Source organism: Choloepus didactylus, chromosome 5 (assembly GCF_015220235.1).
Source record: "Choloepus didactylus isolate mChoDid1 chromosome 5, mChoDid1.pri, whole genome shotgun sequence".
Lineage (NCBI taxonomy): Eukaryota > Metazoa > Chordata > Mammalia > Pilosa > Megalonychidae > Choloepus > Choloepus didactylus.
Window position 1 is genome coordinate 158,157,278 of NC_051311.1, and position 21,130 is coordinate 158,178,407.

At 38.6% G+C, this 21,130-nt stretch overlaps 1 protein-coding gene across 1 annotated transcript in view; it reads left to right on the top strand.

The window, feature by feature from the left end:
* The window catches only part of DDC (dopa decarboxylase), a 111,496-nt gene that overhangs the window by 37,426 nt on the left and 52,940 nt on the right, over positions 1-21,130 (top strand). The window contains exons 5-6 of the mRNA XM_037837176.1: positions 511-645; positions 3,906-4,049. Coding sequence (XP_037693104.1) covers positions 511-645; positions 3,906-4,049 — 279 coding nt within the window. The remainder of the gene's footprint in view (positions 1-510; positions 646-3,905; positions 4,050-21,130) is intronic.

A 21,130-nucleotide genomic window follows, 5' to 3' on the forward strand; every position in this document is an offset into this window, starting at 1 on the left:
CTGTCCAGGTAGTTGTGAACCCAGAGCTGGGCTTGAACTCTGGTACCCTCAGCCCCCATCTCCTCCTTGGATAAAAATCTGAAGAGAACCTTCTAGGCCAAGCTGGGAGGATTCCATTAGAACATGCCTGCAAAGCACATCTCACAACACCCGGTACGTGGTAAGTGCTCAGAACTGCTAGCTATTACCGTTACATAAAATGTACAAAGTGATGTGAAAATAATAAGGGCTAAAATGACAATCACATGCGTTCCATTTTTTCCTGTGCAAAGGAGGGTGAAATTTTTGCAATTGCAAATTCATCTTGTGTGTGTGTGTGAAAATCTTTTTTTAAATGCAATTTTGTTGAGATATATTCCCATAACATACAGTCCTTCAAAGTGTACAATCAGTTGCAAATTCATCTTTTGAAAAAAAAAATGGAAACGCACCCAAATGTCCTTCAACAGGTTAGACCCTGATTTCCTTGCTGTGATTCAAAGCTCATTTGGGCCTCTCTCTTGTATTTAGGGCAGTGCCAGTGAAGCTACCCTAATGGCCCTCCTGGCTGCTCGCACCAAAGTGACACGTCGGCTGCAGGCAGCCTCCCCAGAGCTGAGCTCAGCTGCCATTGTGGAGAAGCTGGTGGCCTACTCATCAGACCAAGTGAGTGTACTGGGGAGAGAGTGGGAGTTGCAGGGTGTTGGCTGAAGGCACAAAGCTGTTTGGATTTTATGTTAAAACAAAATACCACTCTGTAGCATCCTTTCAAAATCAGGAACAGTGATACCTTCAGGTGTCACTAAGATAGAGGCCTATGTTAAAGAGAAAGGGTGGATTATCACATGGGAGATTGGTAGGTCTAGTGGAAAAGAAAATAAGTGTGCTGAGAGATGACTGTGATGGGCTCCGTGACTGCTTCTCATGGCATTGACTTAATTCAGCATTATCTGGCCCGCCTTCATGGGGGCATCATGGAAAAATTGGACATAGAGCTCCAAGACATGGGCTCAACTCCCAGTTCTCCTATTTTAAGTTTTGTGATCTCACACAAATCATGCAACGCCCTCAGCCTCCGTTTCTTTACCATTAAACAGGGATGAAAGCACCTGTCACTTGTTGTTGCTGCTTGATCCAGCCAATGGCAGTACCTAAGATAAAGAGACTTTATAGGGTTTAAGGAAAGAGCTCTGCAAACATGAGCATCTCACCATGATTCTACTGATCAGCCCATTAAAAAAAGGTGAAAAAAAAGAAAAGAGTTATGTGAGAAGGAACTGGAGGAATGAAGATTTAGCAGCATGAAGAGAGTAACACCATCAGATGATCAAGAGGGCACAAAAACATTTAAGTTGTCCTGCCCTAATGCATTTGAGGGCAGAAATAGCTAATTTAGCTTTGTTGACATTTTTATCTTTAATTAATTTCTTTAGCCAGACGTTTTAACACTTGCATTCTAGTTAATAAATATTTAGCCTGAAATAAATACATCTATTTTTTTCAATGCCTAATTAAGAGGATTATACATCTGTATGTTCTAACTCCATGCATTAGAGCTACCTACACAAGAAAATTATTCATTTATATTTATATTTCCCTCTTCCCCGAAGGACATGAGATGACTTAAAAAGCAAATCAAAATGCATTCATAGGCCCTCAATAAATATATGTTGAGATAAGTTGCTGTGAATGTTAGGGTGTAGCCTTTCCCAACCCAGGTTCTGTAGAGAATTTAGTCCTACAGAAAATTATTTTGGTGATGTGTTCTCAGTTGTCCTAAGGATGGTGCACAGCTGGTACCATTCTAGATGTGAAGGAGTTACATGGATTTATTGCATACAGTGAGTGCCTGTGGGCTTTAGGGTTTAATCCTTTCTGGGCAACCCCACCTGAGAACAGCTGTCAGGTAGTGTTTTAGTTGGCTAAAGCTGACAAAATGCAATATACCAGAAATGGACCAGCTTTTAACATTGGGGATTTATTAGCTTACAAGTTTACTGTTCTGAAGCCATGAAAATGTCCAAATCAAGGCATCAGTAGGATGATGCCTTCTTCCTGAAGGAAGGCTGCTGGCAATCTGGCACTCCTTTGTCACATGGGAAGGCATGTGACAGTGTCTGCTGGTCCTTCACTCCTAGGTTTTGTTGTTTTCAGCTTCTGGCTGCTTCATCTCTCAGCTTCTCTGACTTTTCTGTGGCTTTTTTCAGCATCTTCTCTCTGTCTTTCATAAAGGATTCCAGTAAGAGAATTAAGACCCACCCTGAGTGAGGTGGGTCACATCTCAACTTAAGATCCTGCTCACCAAAAGATCCTGCTTACAATGGGTCCATACCCACAAGAATGGATTAGTTTTAAGAAAATGATCTTTTCTGGGGTATATAACAGCTTCAAACCATCACAGGGAGTGAGACAAACTATAGAGTAACTCTTTCAGGTACAAACTTATTTGCTTTTGAGCAATCAACCATCAGGTGGTATCTCAAGTCATGTCCCTAGGAGCAGAGCCTGACAGGGATTTGGGGGTTCATCATTTATTGAGGGAGCAGTCTCTGGGGTAACCTGTGAGGAATTAGGAAAGCAAATTGGGCAGAGCAAGGAGCCAAGCAAGGATGTGGTTTCTGGAAAAGTTTAGCCTTAGCCTGGCCCACAGGGAATGCTCTGGAGTATGAATTGCACAACAGGATTGTTGCTCCCTTAAGGCAAGGAGCTTGGCTTATCTACCTCTATATCACTCAGTCGTAGGCTACAAACTGCGCTGCGGTGAGATGGAGCAACTTGGCTCTGTCAGCAGCAGGCAGCACCCAGGAGAAGGGGGTAGGAGGAGCCACTAGCAGCCAGTTCTCACTGAAGCTGGGGCTTCAGCACGACCATGTCAAGCTCATCTGAGTGTTTCACTAAACATGGCTCCTATAGAAGGCAGTCGTACATGAGGAGGGCAATGCCTTCTGGACAGTCTAAAGCTCCAGAAGTTTTAGGAAACTCCTGTTGTCACTGTTTCTCCAAACTAGTCCTCCTGAAACTTCTCCTGGATGACCCTGGCCTGAAACAAATATGCATTTTCAGGCAAGCATGAATCCTAGGAAGCACAGGTTCCAAGCTGCTTATCCTGAACTTGTAAACTGGTCATCTGATTCCTCATCTGAGGTGAAAGAAAATTCCGAAAGATCATGAAAAAAGCAAGTGTCTGGGCCAGCATAAGTTTCATAGGTGAGTTTAGTGCCTAATGTGAAAAAGGAGGAATGGTGGCTTGTCAAGTGCTTCCATGCCAGCACTGCTCCTGACACTCCAAGTCGTAATTTATCATTTTCACAACTATCCCTTGAAGTGGATGTTTGTTTTGTTCTCATTTTGCATTGAGGGAATCGAGGTTCATTGAAAGAGTGTACCCTGTCCAAGTCAAATTGGGAAAGTCTGGAGCTGGGAGCCAAGCTCAAGTCCCAGTGCCTCCAAAGCCTGTTGTGTAAGCCAAAACTGGTTTATGGTATTTGTGGTCACAGCCTAGCAAAACTAAGACAGCATCTATTTACTGAGCTTGGCTACCTGGCTGCCCAAGACCCCATAGTGAGAGGCAGAGCCAGATTTGAAGCCAGATTTTCTAACTCCACCTCTGGGATGTGCTTCCCAGGGTCTCACTGCTTGCTCCTAATTCAAATAAAAGAAAATCTTCACCAATATTGACCCAGCATTTTACCCTTATAGGCACCTGATTTGTTAAACTTAAAAGCAAGATTCGATGTGAGCTGAAGCAACTCCAGGAATAAAAGGAGCTTCCTGGTGGAGGAATAGGGAGGAAGGAACAGCAGTTCTGCCACCACTGTGTTATGAAAAGGAGCCATGTGTTGGAAGGATGCTCTCTCAGAGCCTGGCATTAATCACACTGGTATGGGCACTTGCCCACGTGAATCTAACTGCTGCTTTCTTTCTAGGCACACTCCTCGGTGGAAAGAGCCGGATTAATTGGTGGAGTGAATTTGAAAGCAATCCCTTCAGATGACAAGTTTGCCATGAGTGCTTCTGCCTTGCAGGAGGCCCTGGATAGAGACAAGGCTGCTGGCCTGATTCCATTCTTTGTAAGTTGAACAGCGCTTATTGCATATGGCTCCATGGGGGGTCTCCGAGCCCTGCCTGGGCCTGGAGTAGGGCCCCAGAGATGCCTGACTCATTTGCCAGACCGTGGTGGTAGTTGCAGGTCAGGTGGTACTTGTTTCTGCTGCTCCCAGCCTGCCCCTTGATTTCAGAAAGACATACCCCAAAAAACCCAGCCCAGATGACTCTGGTAAGCCAATAAGGCTCGTTTCTGCCTCCTGTCAAGAGTGACATTATATGATCATTCCTTAAAAACCCTTTTTGCTATGGTAGATGCTCTAAAGAATGAGTGCATGATAAGTAACCAAAAAACTAAAAAACAAAATGCCTGTGCTGCCCATATCAGTAGTTTTTAATAGGTGCTAAGACATGTCATTTGTAAAAGGTGTGTCACTTGTAAGTAGTTGCTAATTATAGGTAGAATAACTATCCAAATAGCACTCTGATTTTCTTGTGTACAGTATGCATTTTTCCAGTGGGGAAGAAATACTTGGCATTGCATCTAGAGGCTGGGACTTGTCCTAACCCTGGCATGGCAATGGGTGTGTGCCGTTCCTGTGAATGACGTGTTGGGTGCTATGGCAATTAAAATGCTGTGACCCATAGCTCCAGACCAAGAGTGTTCAATCAGTCCACATATTAGAGTCAGCTGGGGAGATTTAGAAATTGTTGATGCATTATAAGAATCTCTTATATGATAAGAATCTCTAAGGACAGAGCCTGGCATTATAAACATTTTATATTTCTCCTGAGATTCTAATGCACAGCTAGCACTGAGAACCACTGTTCAGATAAATGTTTTGAGCATTTCTTAAATTTTAAGTATTTGAGCATTTCCTAATTTTAAAAACAATCTAGGCTTGACTGAATTTTTATAGGTTACAGGTTAGTGACATCCACTACTTTTTATTTAAGAATTAATCTTGGGGAAAAACTTTTTCTCCCAAAGTTTGTTTTGTTTAATTCAAATTAACTGCCACTTACTGAATACCTAGCATGGAGGGTGTGACTATATATAAAACTTGATCCTGCTTTTCAGGACTTCACAAGGGAATCAGGCACATAAACAAATAATTGTACTGTAGAAGGATTAATAAGGTTTTGTGGTAGCAAATAGAGTGAAATGATGGCCAAGTCATTTTTTTTTTTAAATTCTGTTTTATTGAGATATATTCATATATCATATAGTCATCCATGCTGTACAGTCACCTGTTCACAGTACCATCATATAGTTGTGCATTCATCATGCCAGTCTATTTTTTGAACATTTTCCTTATACCAGAAAAAGTAAAAAGAAGAATAAAAATAAAAGTAAAAAAGAACACCCAAATCACCCCCTCCCCCCCAGTTTTCATTTAGTTTTTGTCCCCATTTTTCTACTCATCCATCATGCACTAGATAAAGGGAGTGTGATCCATAAGGCTTTCACAATCACAATGTCACCCCTTGAAAGCTACATTGTTATACAGTCATCTTCAAGAGTCAAGGCTACTGGGTTGCAGTTTGATAGTTTCAGGTATTTACTTTTAGCTATTCCAATGCATTAAAATCTAAAAAGGGTTATCTATATAGTGCATAAGAATGCCCACCAGAGTGACCTCTCAACTCCATTTGAATGGCCAAGTCATTTTGAAGGATGAAACAGAATTTAGTGGATCAAGGCTCAACTATCACCTTACCCCAGAGGTCTTTCCTGACTGGCCCCCTACATGGCCCCCTACATGGTCATTTCTAGCCACCCCACCCTGCTTTATTTTTCTCCATTGCATGCAGTACCATCTGACATACATATATTTATTATCTCTCTCTTCCCACAAGAATGTAAACTTCATGAAAGAGGAGTCTATGTTAATCACTGCTTTATCCCCAACTCCTGGAATGGAGCCTGCCACTTAGAAAAATCTCAATAATTATTTGTCAGATACATAAAGATTTGGCAGAAAGATTATCTCACTTTTTGTGTGTTTCAGAATGTCTTTCTTTTGCCCATACCTTTTAAAGACATTTTTGCTGGGTATAAAAATCTAAGTTGGCACCTTTTTTCACTCAGTACTTTAAATATGGAAGTCCATTAACATCTTTATAATTTCTCTTGATGTGTCAGCTGTTAGTCTTTATGTTGCTTTTATGAAGATAATGTGGCAATGTGGCTTCTTTTTTCCTGGCTGCTTTTAGCGTTTCCTTTTTTTTGAGGGGGGTGCAGTTTGACTATGATACAAATGAAATTGGCTTTCTTTGTACTTAATTTTCTTAGGTTTCATAAAACTTCTTCAATCTATGGGTTGGTGTCTCATCAGTTTTAGAAAATTCTCAACCATTATCTTTTCAATGTTTACTTCTGCCCGTTTTCTTTCTCCCCATTCTGGGATCCTAATTGCACATATATTAGATACATCAAATGAATCTCAAGTATTTCTTATACTCTTTTATATGTTTTCCACCCTTTTAAAAAATCTCCCTGCTTTAGGCTGACCTGTTTTCCAGTTTACCAATTCTCCCTTCTGCCATGTCAAGTTGATAAATGAATATATGTTCTTAATTTCAAATATAGATCATTTAAAAATCTTTCTATTTTGAAATAATTATAGATTCAAATAAAATTACAAAGGTAGTACAGAGCAGTCCCTTGTACCCTTCGCTCAATTTCCTCCAGTAGTTACATCTTACATAACTAAAGTACAATATTAAAACTAGGAAACGGATATTGGTACCCTATGTGTATATATTTCTATGTCATTTTATCACATATGCACATTCATGTAACCACCAAAGCAATCAAGATACAGAACCGTTCCATCACCACAAAGCTTTCCCTCATGCTACATCTTTATAGTCACATGCATGCCCCTCCTTTCACCATCCCTAATCCCTGGAAACCACTAAATATTTTCCATCTCTATACACAGTATTTGACCTTTTGAAATAAGCTTTTTCACTCAGCATAATGCCTTTGAATTCTGTCTATTCTGTTGCATGTATCAATAGCTCGCTCCCTTTTACTGCTGAGTAGTATTGCATAGTATGGAGGTACTGTAGATTTTTATCTGATCACCTATTGAGGGACATTTGGGTTGTTTCTGGATTTGGAGTTTTACAAATAAAGCTTTTATGAACACTGGTATTCAGACTTTTGCATGGGTATAAGTTTTCATTCCTTTGAGATAAATGTCCAAGTGTGTAATTGCTAGGTCATGTGGTGGTTGTTTGCTTAGTTTTTTTTAAGAAACTGCCAAACTCTTTGTGGGAGTAGCTAGACCATCTTGTATTCCCACCAGCCATATATGAGAGATTCAGTTCTTCTGCATCCTTACCAGCTTTTGGTAGTACCACTTTTTTAAATTTTAGGTTTTCTGATAGATATGTGGTATTATCTGATCATGGTCTTAATATTCACTTTCCCATTGAACAACTTTTATGTGATTGTTTGCCATCCATTTAGCCTCTTTGGTGAAGGGTGTCTCCATGCCTTTTGCCCATTTTTAAAAGAAAAGTTTAATTTTTTTAGCTCTTGAGTTTTGAGAGTTTCTTTTAATGTATTCTAGATATGAGCCCTTCATCATACATATATGTTTTACACACATTTTTTCCCCCAGTCTGTATCTCTTCTTTTCATCCTCTTAGGAAGTTCTTTCACAGCACAAAATTTTTAAATTTTGATTAAGTCCAATTTATTTCTTCTTTCTTCTTTTATTATTTTATAGATTGTGCCTTTGGTGTTGTTTCTAGGGACTCTTCATCAAGCCCCAGGACCCAAAGGTCTTCTCCTTAGCTTCTTCTAAAATTTTAGAGTTTTACTTTTTACATTTAAATCTATGATTTATTTTGAGTTAAAGCATGAAGTTCAGGTCAAGGCCCATTTTGGGGGCTATAGCTATCCAATCGTGCTATTGCCATTTGTTAAAAACTGTCTTTTATCTACTGAATTGATTTGTACCTTTGTCAAAAGTCAGTTGACCATACTTGTTTGAGGCTATTTCTGGATTCAGTATTCTGTTCCAATGATCTATGTGTCTATCCTTCCACCAATACCAAACCACCAATATGTGAGTCTTGAAATGGGTAGGCTGATTCCTTCCACTTTATTCTTTTTCAAAATTGTGTTAGCTATTCTAGTTTCTCTGCTTTGCATATATATTTTAGAATAATCTATCTGTATCTGTAAAAAAAATCTTGCTGCATTTTGAATTGCACTAAACCTATATGCCAATCTAGGAAGAATTGATATCTTTACTATGTAGAGTCTCCCAATCTACGAATATGCTGTGTATCTCCGTTTGTTTATATTTTATTTAATTTCTTTCATTGGCATTTTTTAGTTTCTGGCACACAAGTCCTGCACATGTTTTACTAGACTTATAGCTAAGTATTTCAATTTTTTGAATGGTTGCAAATGGTATTGTCTATTAAAATTTAGTGTCCATCTTTAATTGAAAGTATATAGAAATAATAAATTTTTGTATATTGATCTTGTATCCTGTGACCTTGCTGAATCACTTATTAATTCTAGGAGGTTTTTTTTTGTTTTGTAGATTTCTTGGGGTTTTCTATGTAGGTAATCATGTCATCTGCAAATAGTGCAGTTTTGTTTCTTCCTTTCTGATCTGTATGCTTTTTCATTACTGTGTTGCCTTATTTTACTGGCTAGAACTTCCAGTACCATGTCAAATAGCCATAGAGAGAGCTTTCATTTTTGGCCTCTTTCCCTTTTAGCTTGAGAAGTAGCAAACACCTTGTGGAGAAAAGCAGTGTAGGGTATTGGGGGAAAACATTTGGATTTTTCCCAGTGAGTAAGATGTTAGCTGGAAGGTATATGTAGATCAAGTTGAGGAAGTTTCCCTCTATTCTGTGTTCTTAGAGTTTTAGTTATAATGGGTGCTGAATTTTGTCAAATGCTTTATCTGTATCTATTGCTTTGATCATGTGATTTTTTCTTCTTTAGCCAGTTAATAGTAATTATTACAGTGATTGAACTTCAAATATTGAAACTGCCTTATATCCCTGTAATAAACTCCACTAGGTCATGGTGTATAATTATTTCTATATATTGTTGGATTCTATTTTCTAGTATTCTATTAAGAATTTTTGTATCTATATTCATTTGGGGTATGGGTCTGTAGATTTCTTTTTTGTACTGTATTTTTCTGATTTGGATATAAGGGTAATACTCGTTTCATAAAATGAATTGGAAGTATTTCCACCTCTTTTATTTTCTGAAAGATTGCATAGAATTGATATTAATTCTTCTATAAGCATCTGGTATTACTCTGCAGTGAAACCTCTGTACCTGAAAATGCATTTCTTAGGAGTTTTTATAATTGCAAATTCAACTTCCTTGCAGCTTTATAGGGCTATTGTAATTATCTATTTCATATTGTGTTAGTTCTCGTAGTTTGTGCTTTTCAAAGAATTGGTCTATTTCATCCAAGTTGACAAATTTATTTCAGTAGAGTTGTTCATAGAATTCCATTTTGATGCAGGGTCTGTGGTAATATCCCCCATTTCATTGCTGATATTGATAATTTGTTTCTTCTTTCTTTTTTTTTCCTTTGTGATTCTTGCTAGAAGTATGCCGATATTATTGATCATTTCAAAGAACCAGTTTTTTTTGTTTGTTTCATCAATTTTTTCTATGTTTTTTTCTGTTTTAGTTTTTACAGATTTCTGTTTTTATCTTTATCATTTCTTCTGTCTGCCAGGTTTTGGATTGTTTTGCTCTATTTTTCTAGTTTTCTGATGTGGAAGCTTAGATTATTAATTTGAAACTCTCCCTTTTATAATGTAAGCACTTAGTGTTATAACTTTCCCTGTCAACACTGCTTTAGTTGCATCTCACAAATTTCATTTTCCTTCAATTTAATGGGCTTTTTATTTCTTTTGACCTGTGGATCACTTAGAAGTATGTGTTTTAGTTTCAAAGCATTTTACGATTTTCTTGTTATGCTTATTTCATTTATTTCTAGGTTGATTCCATTTTAGTCAGAGAACACAATCTGTATCGCTCAGGATATGGTCTATTTTGGTATATGTTCCCTGGGTGCTTGAAAAGAATGTGTATTCTGTTATTGTTGGATAGAATGTTCTATAAATGCCTATTAGATACTTGTTGGTTCCTCTGTATTCTTGCTGATTTTCTGTCTAGTTTCTCTGTTAGTTGTTAAGAGAGGGATGTGAAGTGTTCAACTAGAATTGTGGGTTTATTTCCCCTTTCAGTTCTATCAGTTTTTACTTCACGTATCTTGCAGCTATTTTGTTTGGTGCATACGTATTTTAGGGTTGCTATGTCATTTTGGTGGATTGACCCTTTTATCATTATGTAATGTTCCTTTCTGCCACTGGTAACTTTCTTCATTCTGCAGCCTACTTTATCTCTTAATATATCCACTACTGCATTTTTTGATTAATGTTTGCACAATAAATGTTTTCCCATTCTTTTGCTTTCAACCTACATGTATCATTATATTTCAAGTGAATATTTTGTAAAGAGCATATCATTAGTCATTTTTTTATTATCCACTCTGTGAGTCTCTGTCTTTTATTTGGTATATTTAGACTGTTTATATTTAATGTGAATATTGATGTTAAGACCCAAGAATACAATTTTTTTTCACATTTTTTTATTGTGATTGTTCACATACCATACAATTTTCCAAAGATCTAAAGTGTACAATCAGTTGCACTTGGTACCATCCTACAGCTTGCATCCATCACCACAATTAATTTTTGTTCAATTTTTAGAACATTTTCATTATTCTAGAAAAGAAATAAAGACAAAGAAGAAAAAAAAGAAAAAAATGAAAAAGAAACTAAAATCCTCCCCTATCCCTAACCAACCCCCTCCATGGTTGACTGGTAGTATTGGTAGTACATTTGTTACTGTTTATGAAAGAATGTTAAAATACTACTAACTGTGGTATATAGTTTGCAATAAGTATATATTTTTTCCTTATATGCCCCTCTCTTATTAACTTCTAGGTGTAGTGTCATACATTTGTTCTGGTTCATGAAAGAGATTTCTAATATTTGTACAGTTAATCTCGGATTGTCCACCACGAGGTTTACTGTTTTATACATTCCTGTCTTTTAACCTCCAACTTTCCTTCTGCTGACATGCATGACTCTGAGCTTCTCCTTTCCACCACACTCACACACCATTCAGCACTGTCAGTCAGTCTCACAACATGCTACCATCACCTCTGTTCATTTCCAAACCTTTTAGTTCATCCTAGTTGAACATCCTGCTCGTACTAAGCAGCCACTCCCCATTCTTTAGTCTCGTTCTGTATCTTGGTAGCTTATATTTCATGTCTATGAGTTTACATATTATATATTGTAATTAGTTCCTATCAATGAGACCCTGCAATATTTGTCCTTATGTGTCTGGCTTATTCACTCAGTATATTTTCCTCAAGGTTTCGTCATCAACCCATTTTTTTTAAAGATGGTTTTGTTCACACACCATACATTCCATCCTAAGTAAACAATCGATGGTTCCCTGTATAGTCACATATTTATGTGTTCACCACCCTCATCACTACCTATATAAGGATATCTACATTTCTTCCACAAAGCAGGAGGAAGAGTCAAAGAAGGTAGAGAGGCAAAAGAAAAATAAAAAAGAAAGAGGAGGAAAATAAAAACCACATGACAGCTAGGAAGCAGCAAAAGGAAAGATAACCTTAGATCAAAGTAGAATAAAGAGTCGGATAACACCACCAATGCCAAGAGTCTCACACCCCTCCCCTATGCCCCCCTCTTATCTGCATTTATCTTGGTGTATTGCCTTTATTACATTAAAGGAAGCATAATACAATGATTCTGTTAATTATAGTCTCTAGTTTACGTTGATTGTATCTTTCCCCCAATACATCCCGATTTTTAACACCTTGCAAGGTTGACGTTCGTTTGTTCTCCCTTGTAAAAAAACATATTTGCACATTGTATCACAATTGTTGAACACTCTAGGTTTCACTGAGTTATACAGTCCCAGTCTTTATCTTTCCTCTTTTCTTCTGATGTCGCACATACTCCTAACCTTCCTCTTTCAACCACATTCATAGTTATCTTTGTTCAGTGTATGTTGTATGTTTCGATTGTGTCTTTTGTCTCTTGTGTTGTGCCTTTCATTTCCATCGATTCTGCAAGTGTTTTTTTGAACTTTTGTTTTCTGCCTTATGTACGCCCAGTCTTTTCTTTATAGCCTTTATCTCTTTTGCCATATCTTCTCTAAACTTTTTGAATTGATTTAGCATTAGTTGTTTAAATTCCTGTATCTCAGTTGAAGTGTAAGTTTGTTCCTTTGCCTGGGACATAACTTTGTTTTTCTTAGTGTAGGTTGTAGTTTTTGTTATCTAGGCATCTGACCTCCTTGGCCACCCCAATCAGGTTTTCCCTGACGAGAACAGGCTCGGGTCCCAGAAGGAGGAAATATTCAGTATCTAGTTTCCTGGATGGTGTGTCTTAAGAGGACTGACACACCCTGTGCTTTTCTGCCCAGCAGGTGGCACCTGTCAGCCTGTCATTACAGATGAGTAAGGAGGTGTGGCTGGTGGGCTTTTTCCCCCAGGCTCTGGGGTCTTGTTCTGAATGGAAGGCGGACAGTAGAGCTGGGCCCCACCTCTTTCCTCTTAGGGAAGATATGCCCTCTAGAGAGAGGTTATTTGCATATAAATAGATTCTTTGTTTCTCTGACTCTGCTATCTCCACCCTTGCCTGGGTCAGAGTGCTGCAAGTTTAAAATGGCTGAGGCTTTCTCTACTGCAGAGCTCTGTGAGCTGAAAATGGTTGAGGCTTTCTCCACTGAGCTGCGCAGGTTGAGAAAGAGAGAAAGGGACAGAAAGCCCTCAGATTCACCTGTTGGCCAGAGATAGCACCTGATTCTTTGGGCTCCCCATCCTGAGACAGACACGTCCCCTGACTCTACAAGGTCAGTCATCAGCAAAAGCCTCTGTCTGCTTGTTGGGCATTCGCAGTCTGTATTGAGCAGTTAACATTAAAACCCCAGTTGGAGCTGGGCTGAGGTATATTTGCTTGTTCAGAGAGTGCTGCTCTCTAGCTCTGTGAGGCTTCCATGAGAGAAGGGCTCTCTGCATGAGTCCACAGTTTTTACTTACAGATTTTATGCTGCAGTCTTGGGCATTCCTCCCAGTTCAGGCTGGTGTATGACAGTCACGTTTGTCTCCCCACAGTTATTCCAGGTTTACTATTTGTTTCTGTTTATTAGTTGTTCCAGGGGGACTAACCAGCCTCCACTCCTCTCTATGCTCCTATCTTCAAAATCTGCCAAGAATGCAATTTTGTATTTAGTTTTCTATTTGTTCACTCTGTTTTTTTCTTCTTTTTTTTTTATCCTTCCTTCCTGTGGGTTACTTGAACATTTTTTAGAATCTATTTTGATTTGTCTATAGAGTTTTGACCTTTTCTCTTTGTTTAGCTTTTTCAGTGGTTGCTCTAGTTATTATATTGCATATATTTAACTCATTACAGTCTATAGGTGTCTGTAAACACTTTATCAGTTGGAGTGATGTGTAGAAACCTTATCTCCCTTATATCTCCTCCCCCTCCCCATTATAATGTAATTATCTTAAATATTTCTTCTACATACATCGAGAACCCCATCAGTGTTTTAATTTTTGCTTCAACTGTCAAACATAGTTTAGAAAACTTAAGAGAAGGAAAGCCTGTTGTATTTCCCTACATTTTTGGTCTTTGAATTGTTCCTTCTTTCTTCCCAATGTTCCAAGATTCCTTCCTTTATCATTTGTTTTCTGTCTAAAGAACTTTCTTTTAGTCATTTTTTTAGGGTAGGCCTGCTGATGACAAAATGTCTATGTTTTCTTTCTTTGAAAATGTCTTGATTTCTCTTTCATTCTTGAAGGATAACAAATACTGAGCTTTTTAATTCTAGAAATTTCATATGATCCTCTTTAATAGATTCTAGCCCTCTGGTGAAGTTTTTCTATCTTGTTACCCATTTTACTGAACATGTCAACCATAACTGTTTTGAAGTCCATCGTCTGCTAACTCCAGTATCTGTATCACTTGTGGGTCTATTTTCTGTTTTGCATTTTTCTTGGGATATTACTCTGGTTTCTTGATATACTTGGTTTTTTTTTTTTTTTCCAATGTGGAACATAGTGTATAAAATTATAGATGCTTTCCTCCAGAAAGGATTCATCCTAGCCTCTGGCAAGAAGATACAGAAATGAAAGATGACCTGAATCCAATTAGAGATCTGAGCTTGCACAAGTCTGAGTTATGATTTTATTAAGCTCTGACTACTTTACTTTTCTCCCACTCCTTATTGAATTTCCCTCCTGACAGTGAGTGTTTTGAAGGACCCCTCTTCACTAATAGGTTTAGACTCCAATTTATGCCTTCCCACCACAATGAGACTACTGATAGCGCCACTTAGCGTTTCTTCTCTTTTGTTTTTCTCCTTTTCCACTTCATTTTAAGAAGTAGAAAATAGCTTGAGGGGAATAGCACTGCAGCATATCAGGTTCAAATTTCTGAATTTTCTTTCACTCTGAGATCTTGATCCCTCAAGTCCTGATGGCAGAACCAAACTCCAATTATGTCTCTGCAGCCATCTGTGGATCTCAAAGCTCTGCTGATATCTCAGCCTCTACACAGGGCTCTCTTCCTCAAAATGCAGCCTCTTCAGAACTTGGAACCTTAAGAATCAATACAGGCCCTTAGGAGAAAAGCAGTGAGCAGTTTCCTGTCTTTCTGGGATCTTGGCTCCTTAAGCCTTGGCTGTCTCTAAAGCTCTCCAATGCCTTCCTATTGATGTGGTTTGAATTTTCAAGCCGTTATTCTCTGGAACTGTTGGTTTGCTACAAGCTAATCCGTAATAGCTGGAAGCTAAACCAGAAATGCATATTAAAATGATAGTGTATTAATGAAGAAAAATCTTCATTTTAAAATTTTTATACCAATTTTTTCTGACTTTTAAAGTATTCATCACTTCAGGAAATTTGGAAGTCATAGGAGAGTATAAAGAAGCAAATAAAAATTATAGAAAAAACACGTTAAACATTTCTGTTTATATCATTTTAGCCCTTTTATCTACATACATTTACATATATTTATTTTAAATAAAGTTAGGATCATGTTGTATACACTGATTGTGACTTTCTTCATCTCACATATTATGAGTATGACTCCAGGTCATTCATTATATCTTGTATGAAAAGGCTATTCTGCTAAAAAGTTGCGTAGTATTACGTCATATCTCTGTCCATTCTCTCTTTCTCTCTCTCGCCCCTCCCTCTGTCTCTATGTATATATATGTGCACACACACATATATATATGTGTGTGTATATATAGAAATATTATATATATATAATCTCCAAGCAATATCTTTAGTATTAAACATTTGAGTGATTTATCTCACTTAAATTACTTTTGGTAGTTATTAGTACACTTTTATTTTATTTATTTACTTATTGTTTTATCATATATCTGTCAGCAGTTCCTTAGGATTGATTCCTAGCACTAAAATTCCTTCCTCAAAGGTATGGTTATTTTTAAGATTTTTGACACACACTGGTATAGTCCCCTCCAGATAAGTGGTGTGAATTTACTCCAAAAGTTGCTTTATAAAGCAGATTACTTTTTTTAAACTGTAAAGGTTCAAATAGAGACTTCTATTGAAAGAAATCTAATGGTGGTAATAATGCTGGGAAGGAGAGGATATATTATTTATTACAAATCTACTCTGCATCCTTTTGTCCATTTGTGGGACCTTTCATTTGAATCTAATTTTTTGCTTGCATTTAAAATTCTTATTTTAATCACGGTTTTAAATGCACCTAGTTTTATAGTCAATTAGTTCTTAACAGCAATACCCAAAATCAGGGGTCTATTAAAAAATAGCACTTTCCTCACTCATGATATTCCCTCTCCAAAGGCATTATTTTGCATGTTTTTAAGTGTTTTCTCATATTTTTTTTCATTTTTGATGCAAATTCAAATGGATGTATTGAAAAATAAAATGTTATAGAAAGCCATAGGGATTCCGAGAGAGATGTGGAATTTTTTCACTTTTTCCTAAATTATTTTATAAAGTGTGGGCTTATGTGGCCTTTCCTCAATCATCTTTAGAAAATAAATTTTGTTCTCTTTGTTGTTCAAATATTTTCTATAAAAGTTTGTGCCATAAGTACATACATATTCATGACATGTTCATGATTCCACCTGAAGGAAAAGAGAATTAAAACACACTTTTGTAATTCAAGGATAGGATTTTGGAAGACAGTGCAATGTTTCACTTTGGTCAGTACCATATGCCTTGAGTCTATCAAGTCTTTGAAATAAAGCATCATTTGAGGCTGAGCTATTCAGGGTGGGCAAGGCCTATGCTGGAATATTTCATGTGTATCATTTAGAGATGTCTTTATCTGACTACATTTCAAGATCTCATTGGTGGGCTCTCTGACAAAAGGAAGACTAATTCATTGTCTTAAGAGCAGGTGCCAGGGTTTATCCCGTCATTATATTTCAAAACTCATCATGATGAAATACACTACAGTTCTGTGTCCATTCAATTAGTCATTCATTCATTCGTCAAATGTTTATTGAGCACCCACAATGTGTCAGGCCCAAGGGCGCTGAGATGAGAGGGTGCTTGCCCTCAGGAATCTTGTTGGCTAGACAGAGAATGTTCAGTGAGCAGGCGTTTTCAACAACATATGGTATGATCCAGCTGAAGCCATCACTGGGAAGACAAAGATCAGGGAAGACTTCCTGTAGGAGCAGTTTTAGAGCCACGTCTTGAAGAAAGTTGAGAGGATGAAATCAAGAGAAGGGTGGTGGGTTGTTTAGGAAAAAAGCATTCCCAGTAAAGGGCATAGCAATGAAGACCCATGATAGCCCAGCAAGTTGAAACTCAGGGAGAGTAAGGAACTTACGACTGTGAAGTGGGCAGGTGACACTTTGTGATGTGATCCCCAAGCTCCTGCCTTTGCACCACATTGCATTGCCTGTCCACGGAGTGAGGTGAGAGAGGACATGGCAGGACTGAGGAACTGCAACTGTCTTCACTGCCTAGGCAGAAGGTGAATGTGAGTGAATAAGAGATGGACTGCAGAGGTGAGTGCTGAGGAGGCTGTGCAGGGAAGAGTACCTGGGGAAGGTGGGCTTTTCCAGAAAGGCAATGGGCAAATAGTGAAGGGTATTGAAGCCAGGAAATGACATGATCAGATTTGTATTTTCAAAAGTTCCTCTAGTAGCTGAGTGGAGTTTTGGGTCCTGTCATGGGGCTGTGAGGCACTCAGGCATCAAACGCAGCTGTGCGGTATGTCTCCAGTCATTTTTCACTTATAATAAAGTCTCCAAATTAGGGTGGTTTTCTTCACTTTGCATCGGTTCAAAGTTACCCTATAGAAATTCGGAGGGGAAGATGTGAATCTACTGCTAAGTGTGCCCCATGACCCACATGGCCCATCTTGTTTATTCTTCAACTCCTAGTAAGTGGTCATTTCCAATAGATAGGGAAGACTCATAGATATTAGGCATTATTTTAGAACATTGCAATTGAAAAATGTTCATTGAATTCTGTCAAAATCTGGGTTTGCCCATGGGAGTGTACTTGTGTTTTAAACATTATTCGTACATGTGTCAGAGCAGAAAAAAATGATTAAGGATGGTTGGTGGGAAGGACAGATTGGAGGGAGGCAAGACAAGAGGCAGGGACATTAAATGCTCTGGCAGTTGATTGAGGATAATGAAGGCATGCATGAAAACAATGGCAATGGATATGAACAGAAAGAAATGGATCTGAAAGACATTTAAGCAATAGAGTCTTTAGGTTGTGGTGACTACTTGAATGTAGAAAGTGAGAGAGAAAATCAGAATGACTTCCACCTTTCTTATTTAGATGGTCATGTTATTCCATTCCATGAAAAATAGCATAGAGAGAACAAAAATTAGGAAAATAAAAGCATAGGTTTGAGAGAGAAGATAATGAATTCAATTTTGCACTAGTTGACTTTGAGTATTTGTGAGACATCTAAGTGGAGATGTTCAAGACAGTTGAGTTCACATGAAGAGACACAGATGTGGGATTCACCTAAGTTTGGGTGGTCCAAAGTCACTAGGAATGATGAGGTAGCCCAGGGGAACTGCTGGAGACATGGGGCCTAGGAAAAAACATCAACATTTAAAGATGGGTGGAGAAAGACCGAGTGCATGAGGAGAACAGAGACAGAACAACTGGAGAAGTAGAGAGGACCAAACAACAGTATTGAAACAGATCCGAGCAAGAGAGAGTCATGAAGTCTGGAAACATAAAATAATATAAGGACAGAAAAATGTCAATACATTTTGCTAAGAAGTGATAATTTCTGACTTTCTTAGGAGAAAATTTTTAGGGGGGCTTTGAGTGAAAGTCACATGCCATTGGGATAATGAGAGAATGAGAAATATGAGGGGATAATGAGAGAATGAGAAATGTGGGAATAGATTCCTTTGTAAAACAAAGTTTGCCTGTGCAGGACCAAAGAAAAATAGAGCAATAGCTCGAGAGAACATTGGGACAACAGAGGTGTTAAAATGAAAGAGTTGGGTATATTTCTATGCTTAAGAGACACATCAGTTGAGGAGAGATACAAGTAGTTGGAGAGAAGACCACACTTATCATCGAGAGGAACAAAACCAAATTTTAATTTTCTTAGGGGAAGATGATGAGTCCAATTATTATACCACAGTTGGAATTTTGCATGAAAGATCAAGATTGCAGAAAATGTTTGGGGACCTCTGTTAACATTCAGTTAACAGAAGCTGCAGCTGTACACCAATCCTATGTTTCAGAACAAAGGGAAGGTTCACAGTTCATGCATTCATGCATTCATACATTCATCAAATGTTTGTTTCATTTAGACTACACCATGTGTCAGCACTGGGTTAGCCACTGGAAAGATGTGAGTAAGCCATGGTCCTCCATCCCCATGGGATATTCTTGATGGGAAGACAGATGTGTTCCCCAATATTTACAATATGCACAGAGACAAGGATTAGAGGGTGTGATTAACCCCCATAAAACACATAAAGCTGAATCTTAGAGAATGAGCTGGTATCTGCGAGGTGCTCAAGGGCACAGAGCCAGTTGCTGAAGGAAAGAGTAGCGCAAAAGGAAGAGATGTAAAATAGCACAGTATGTTCAAGGAAATGCAACCGGTTTCTTAAATGGGCAGCCACAAGATTTTGAAGCCAGAGAGAGAGGTGGGGCTCAAATCAAGAAGAGGCAGAATCTTGAGCTTTACCTGATTGCCCAGTCGTTCCCATTGAAATTATATGCCGAATGCATATAATTATGCACCTGCACAATAATTATATGGACAATTGTGAGATGCAGGCCCTTAACCTTCACTGTATTCTCAAAGAGGTTGGAGACTCCTCAAAACACAAGAACCACTGCTGAAAGTAAGGGGGACATTTTTCAGGGTTTGAACCAGGAGAGCCAAGTCTGCACCTCCATGAACTAATTTGGGCTTTAGCAAAGTTTTCCACTTCTTCCTGGTGATGATTTGCCTTTGCAGACTAGCCAGCTTTATAACGTAAGGTCAAAGACAGAGGGTACTCCCTGCAAGGCATGCATAGAAGCACAGCAGGCTGGTTGAATGCAGGGGCAAGGGAGAGGAGAGGAGGTCACAGAGAGACCCTGAGTGCCTTGGGGAAGGGCCCTGGCAGGACCTGTGAAATGCCCCTTGCACAGGGCAGCAGGCACGCCCGCAGGCTCTCTGACTGCAGATCCGAGGCTGAGGCGGAGCGCCTGCATCCGCCTCTTCTGCAAATGTGATTATGCCTCTGTTGTACAGGCTGAAATGAGGTTAATGTCATCGTACGTGCTGAGCCGGGGTAATCAGAGCCCGGAGCAGAGCAGGTGATGTGACTTTGAAGCAGTTTCTGAGAATTAGGACAAGCTGATTCATAGCTCAGAGCCACGTAGAAAAGCCATTTAGAACATTGGCCGCGCAGTCCCCAGCCTCCTGTCAGCCTTGCATGCCCTCTCTGTGAGCCAGCGCTGCACCACCGGCTCACAGGTGGAGCTCTTGAGCTGCAAAGGGCTCGGACTTGTTCAAAGGGCCTCTCTGACACGGCCTGGGCTCCTGGGTTCCTTTCCCTGTGTTTAAGCAGGTGTAGATTTCATTGTCTAGGATCATAAGGGTCCCGTCTTCCCAAGAAGGGTACAGAGGCACCAGGAAGAGAGGTGGCAGGAGCTAACCAAACCTGTGTTCACCTCTCACTTGCACCTGCCTCTCTGTGTGCTCTTGGATAATAATAGCGTCTAACTCGTTAAGTTGTTGTGATGGTTAAATATAATCTATGAAAGGCTGGCCGCATTAGACCTGACATAGGGCAGGTTCTCAAAATGACACCTGTTGTTCTCAACTGAGGCCACTCCCAGGACAAGGCAGGATTTTACAGTTTTACAAACACATTTCACATTCTGAATTTTTAAGGAATCAACAGTTACATAAAAATCTAAGAGGAAAGGGTTATATTAATACAAATCTCATCTCAGGAAATAAGTAGCATTAATAGTTGTGAACACCATTGTAGATACTCTTCTAGGCACACATATTAATAGATGAGTAGATAAATAGAAAAAAATTAACAATGGGATATTTAATTTACATGTAAACTTACGAACAGAAACTATTGCACTTAGTTTAATTCGAATTTAACTGGAGAAAATGATGCTGAAATGAAACAGAAGGAATTGCTGACTATAGACATGTCCTTCCTAAGAGACTCTTTTAAAGTGGAGAATTAATTATGAGGCATATTGAGGTGATTGAGTAATTCTGTAGTTTTATTAACTATATAATTCTTACTATTTTTTAGCAACATGGATAAAGTGTTTTAATATTAATTGTACATCAGGTTGAAATTGCAGATACCCCAGAGAAAAATAACACATTGACTTGAATTCCCTCTAAATGACACATCTTGCAAAAAATAAGCAAACATGGAAAGTGCTTGATGTTTGTAATGGGGCAGCAGGGAGGAGCTGCACAGAGGTGTCAAAAAAGGGTGCTCAGAGCACCAAGGAAAATGAGA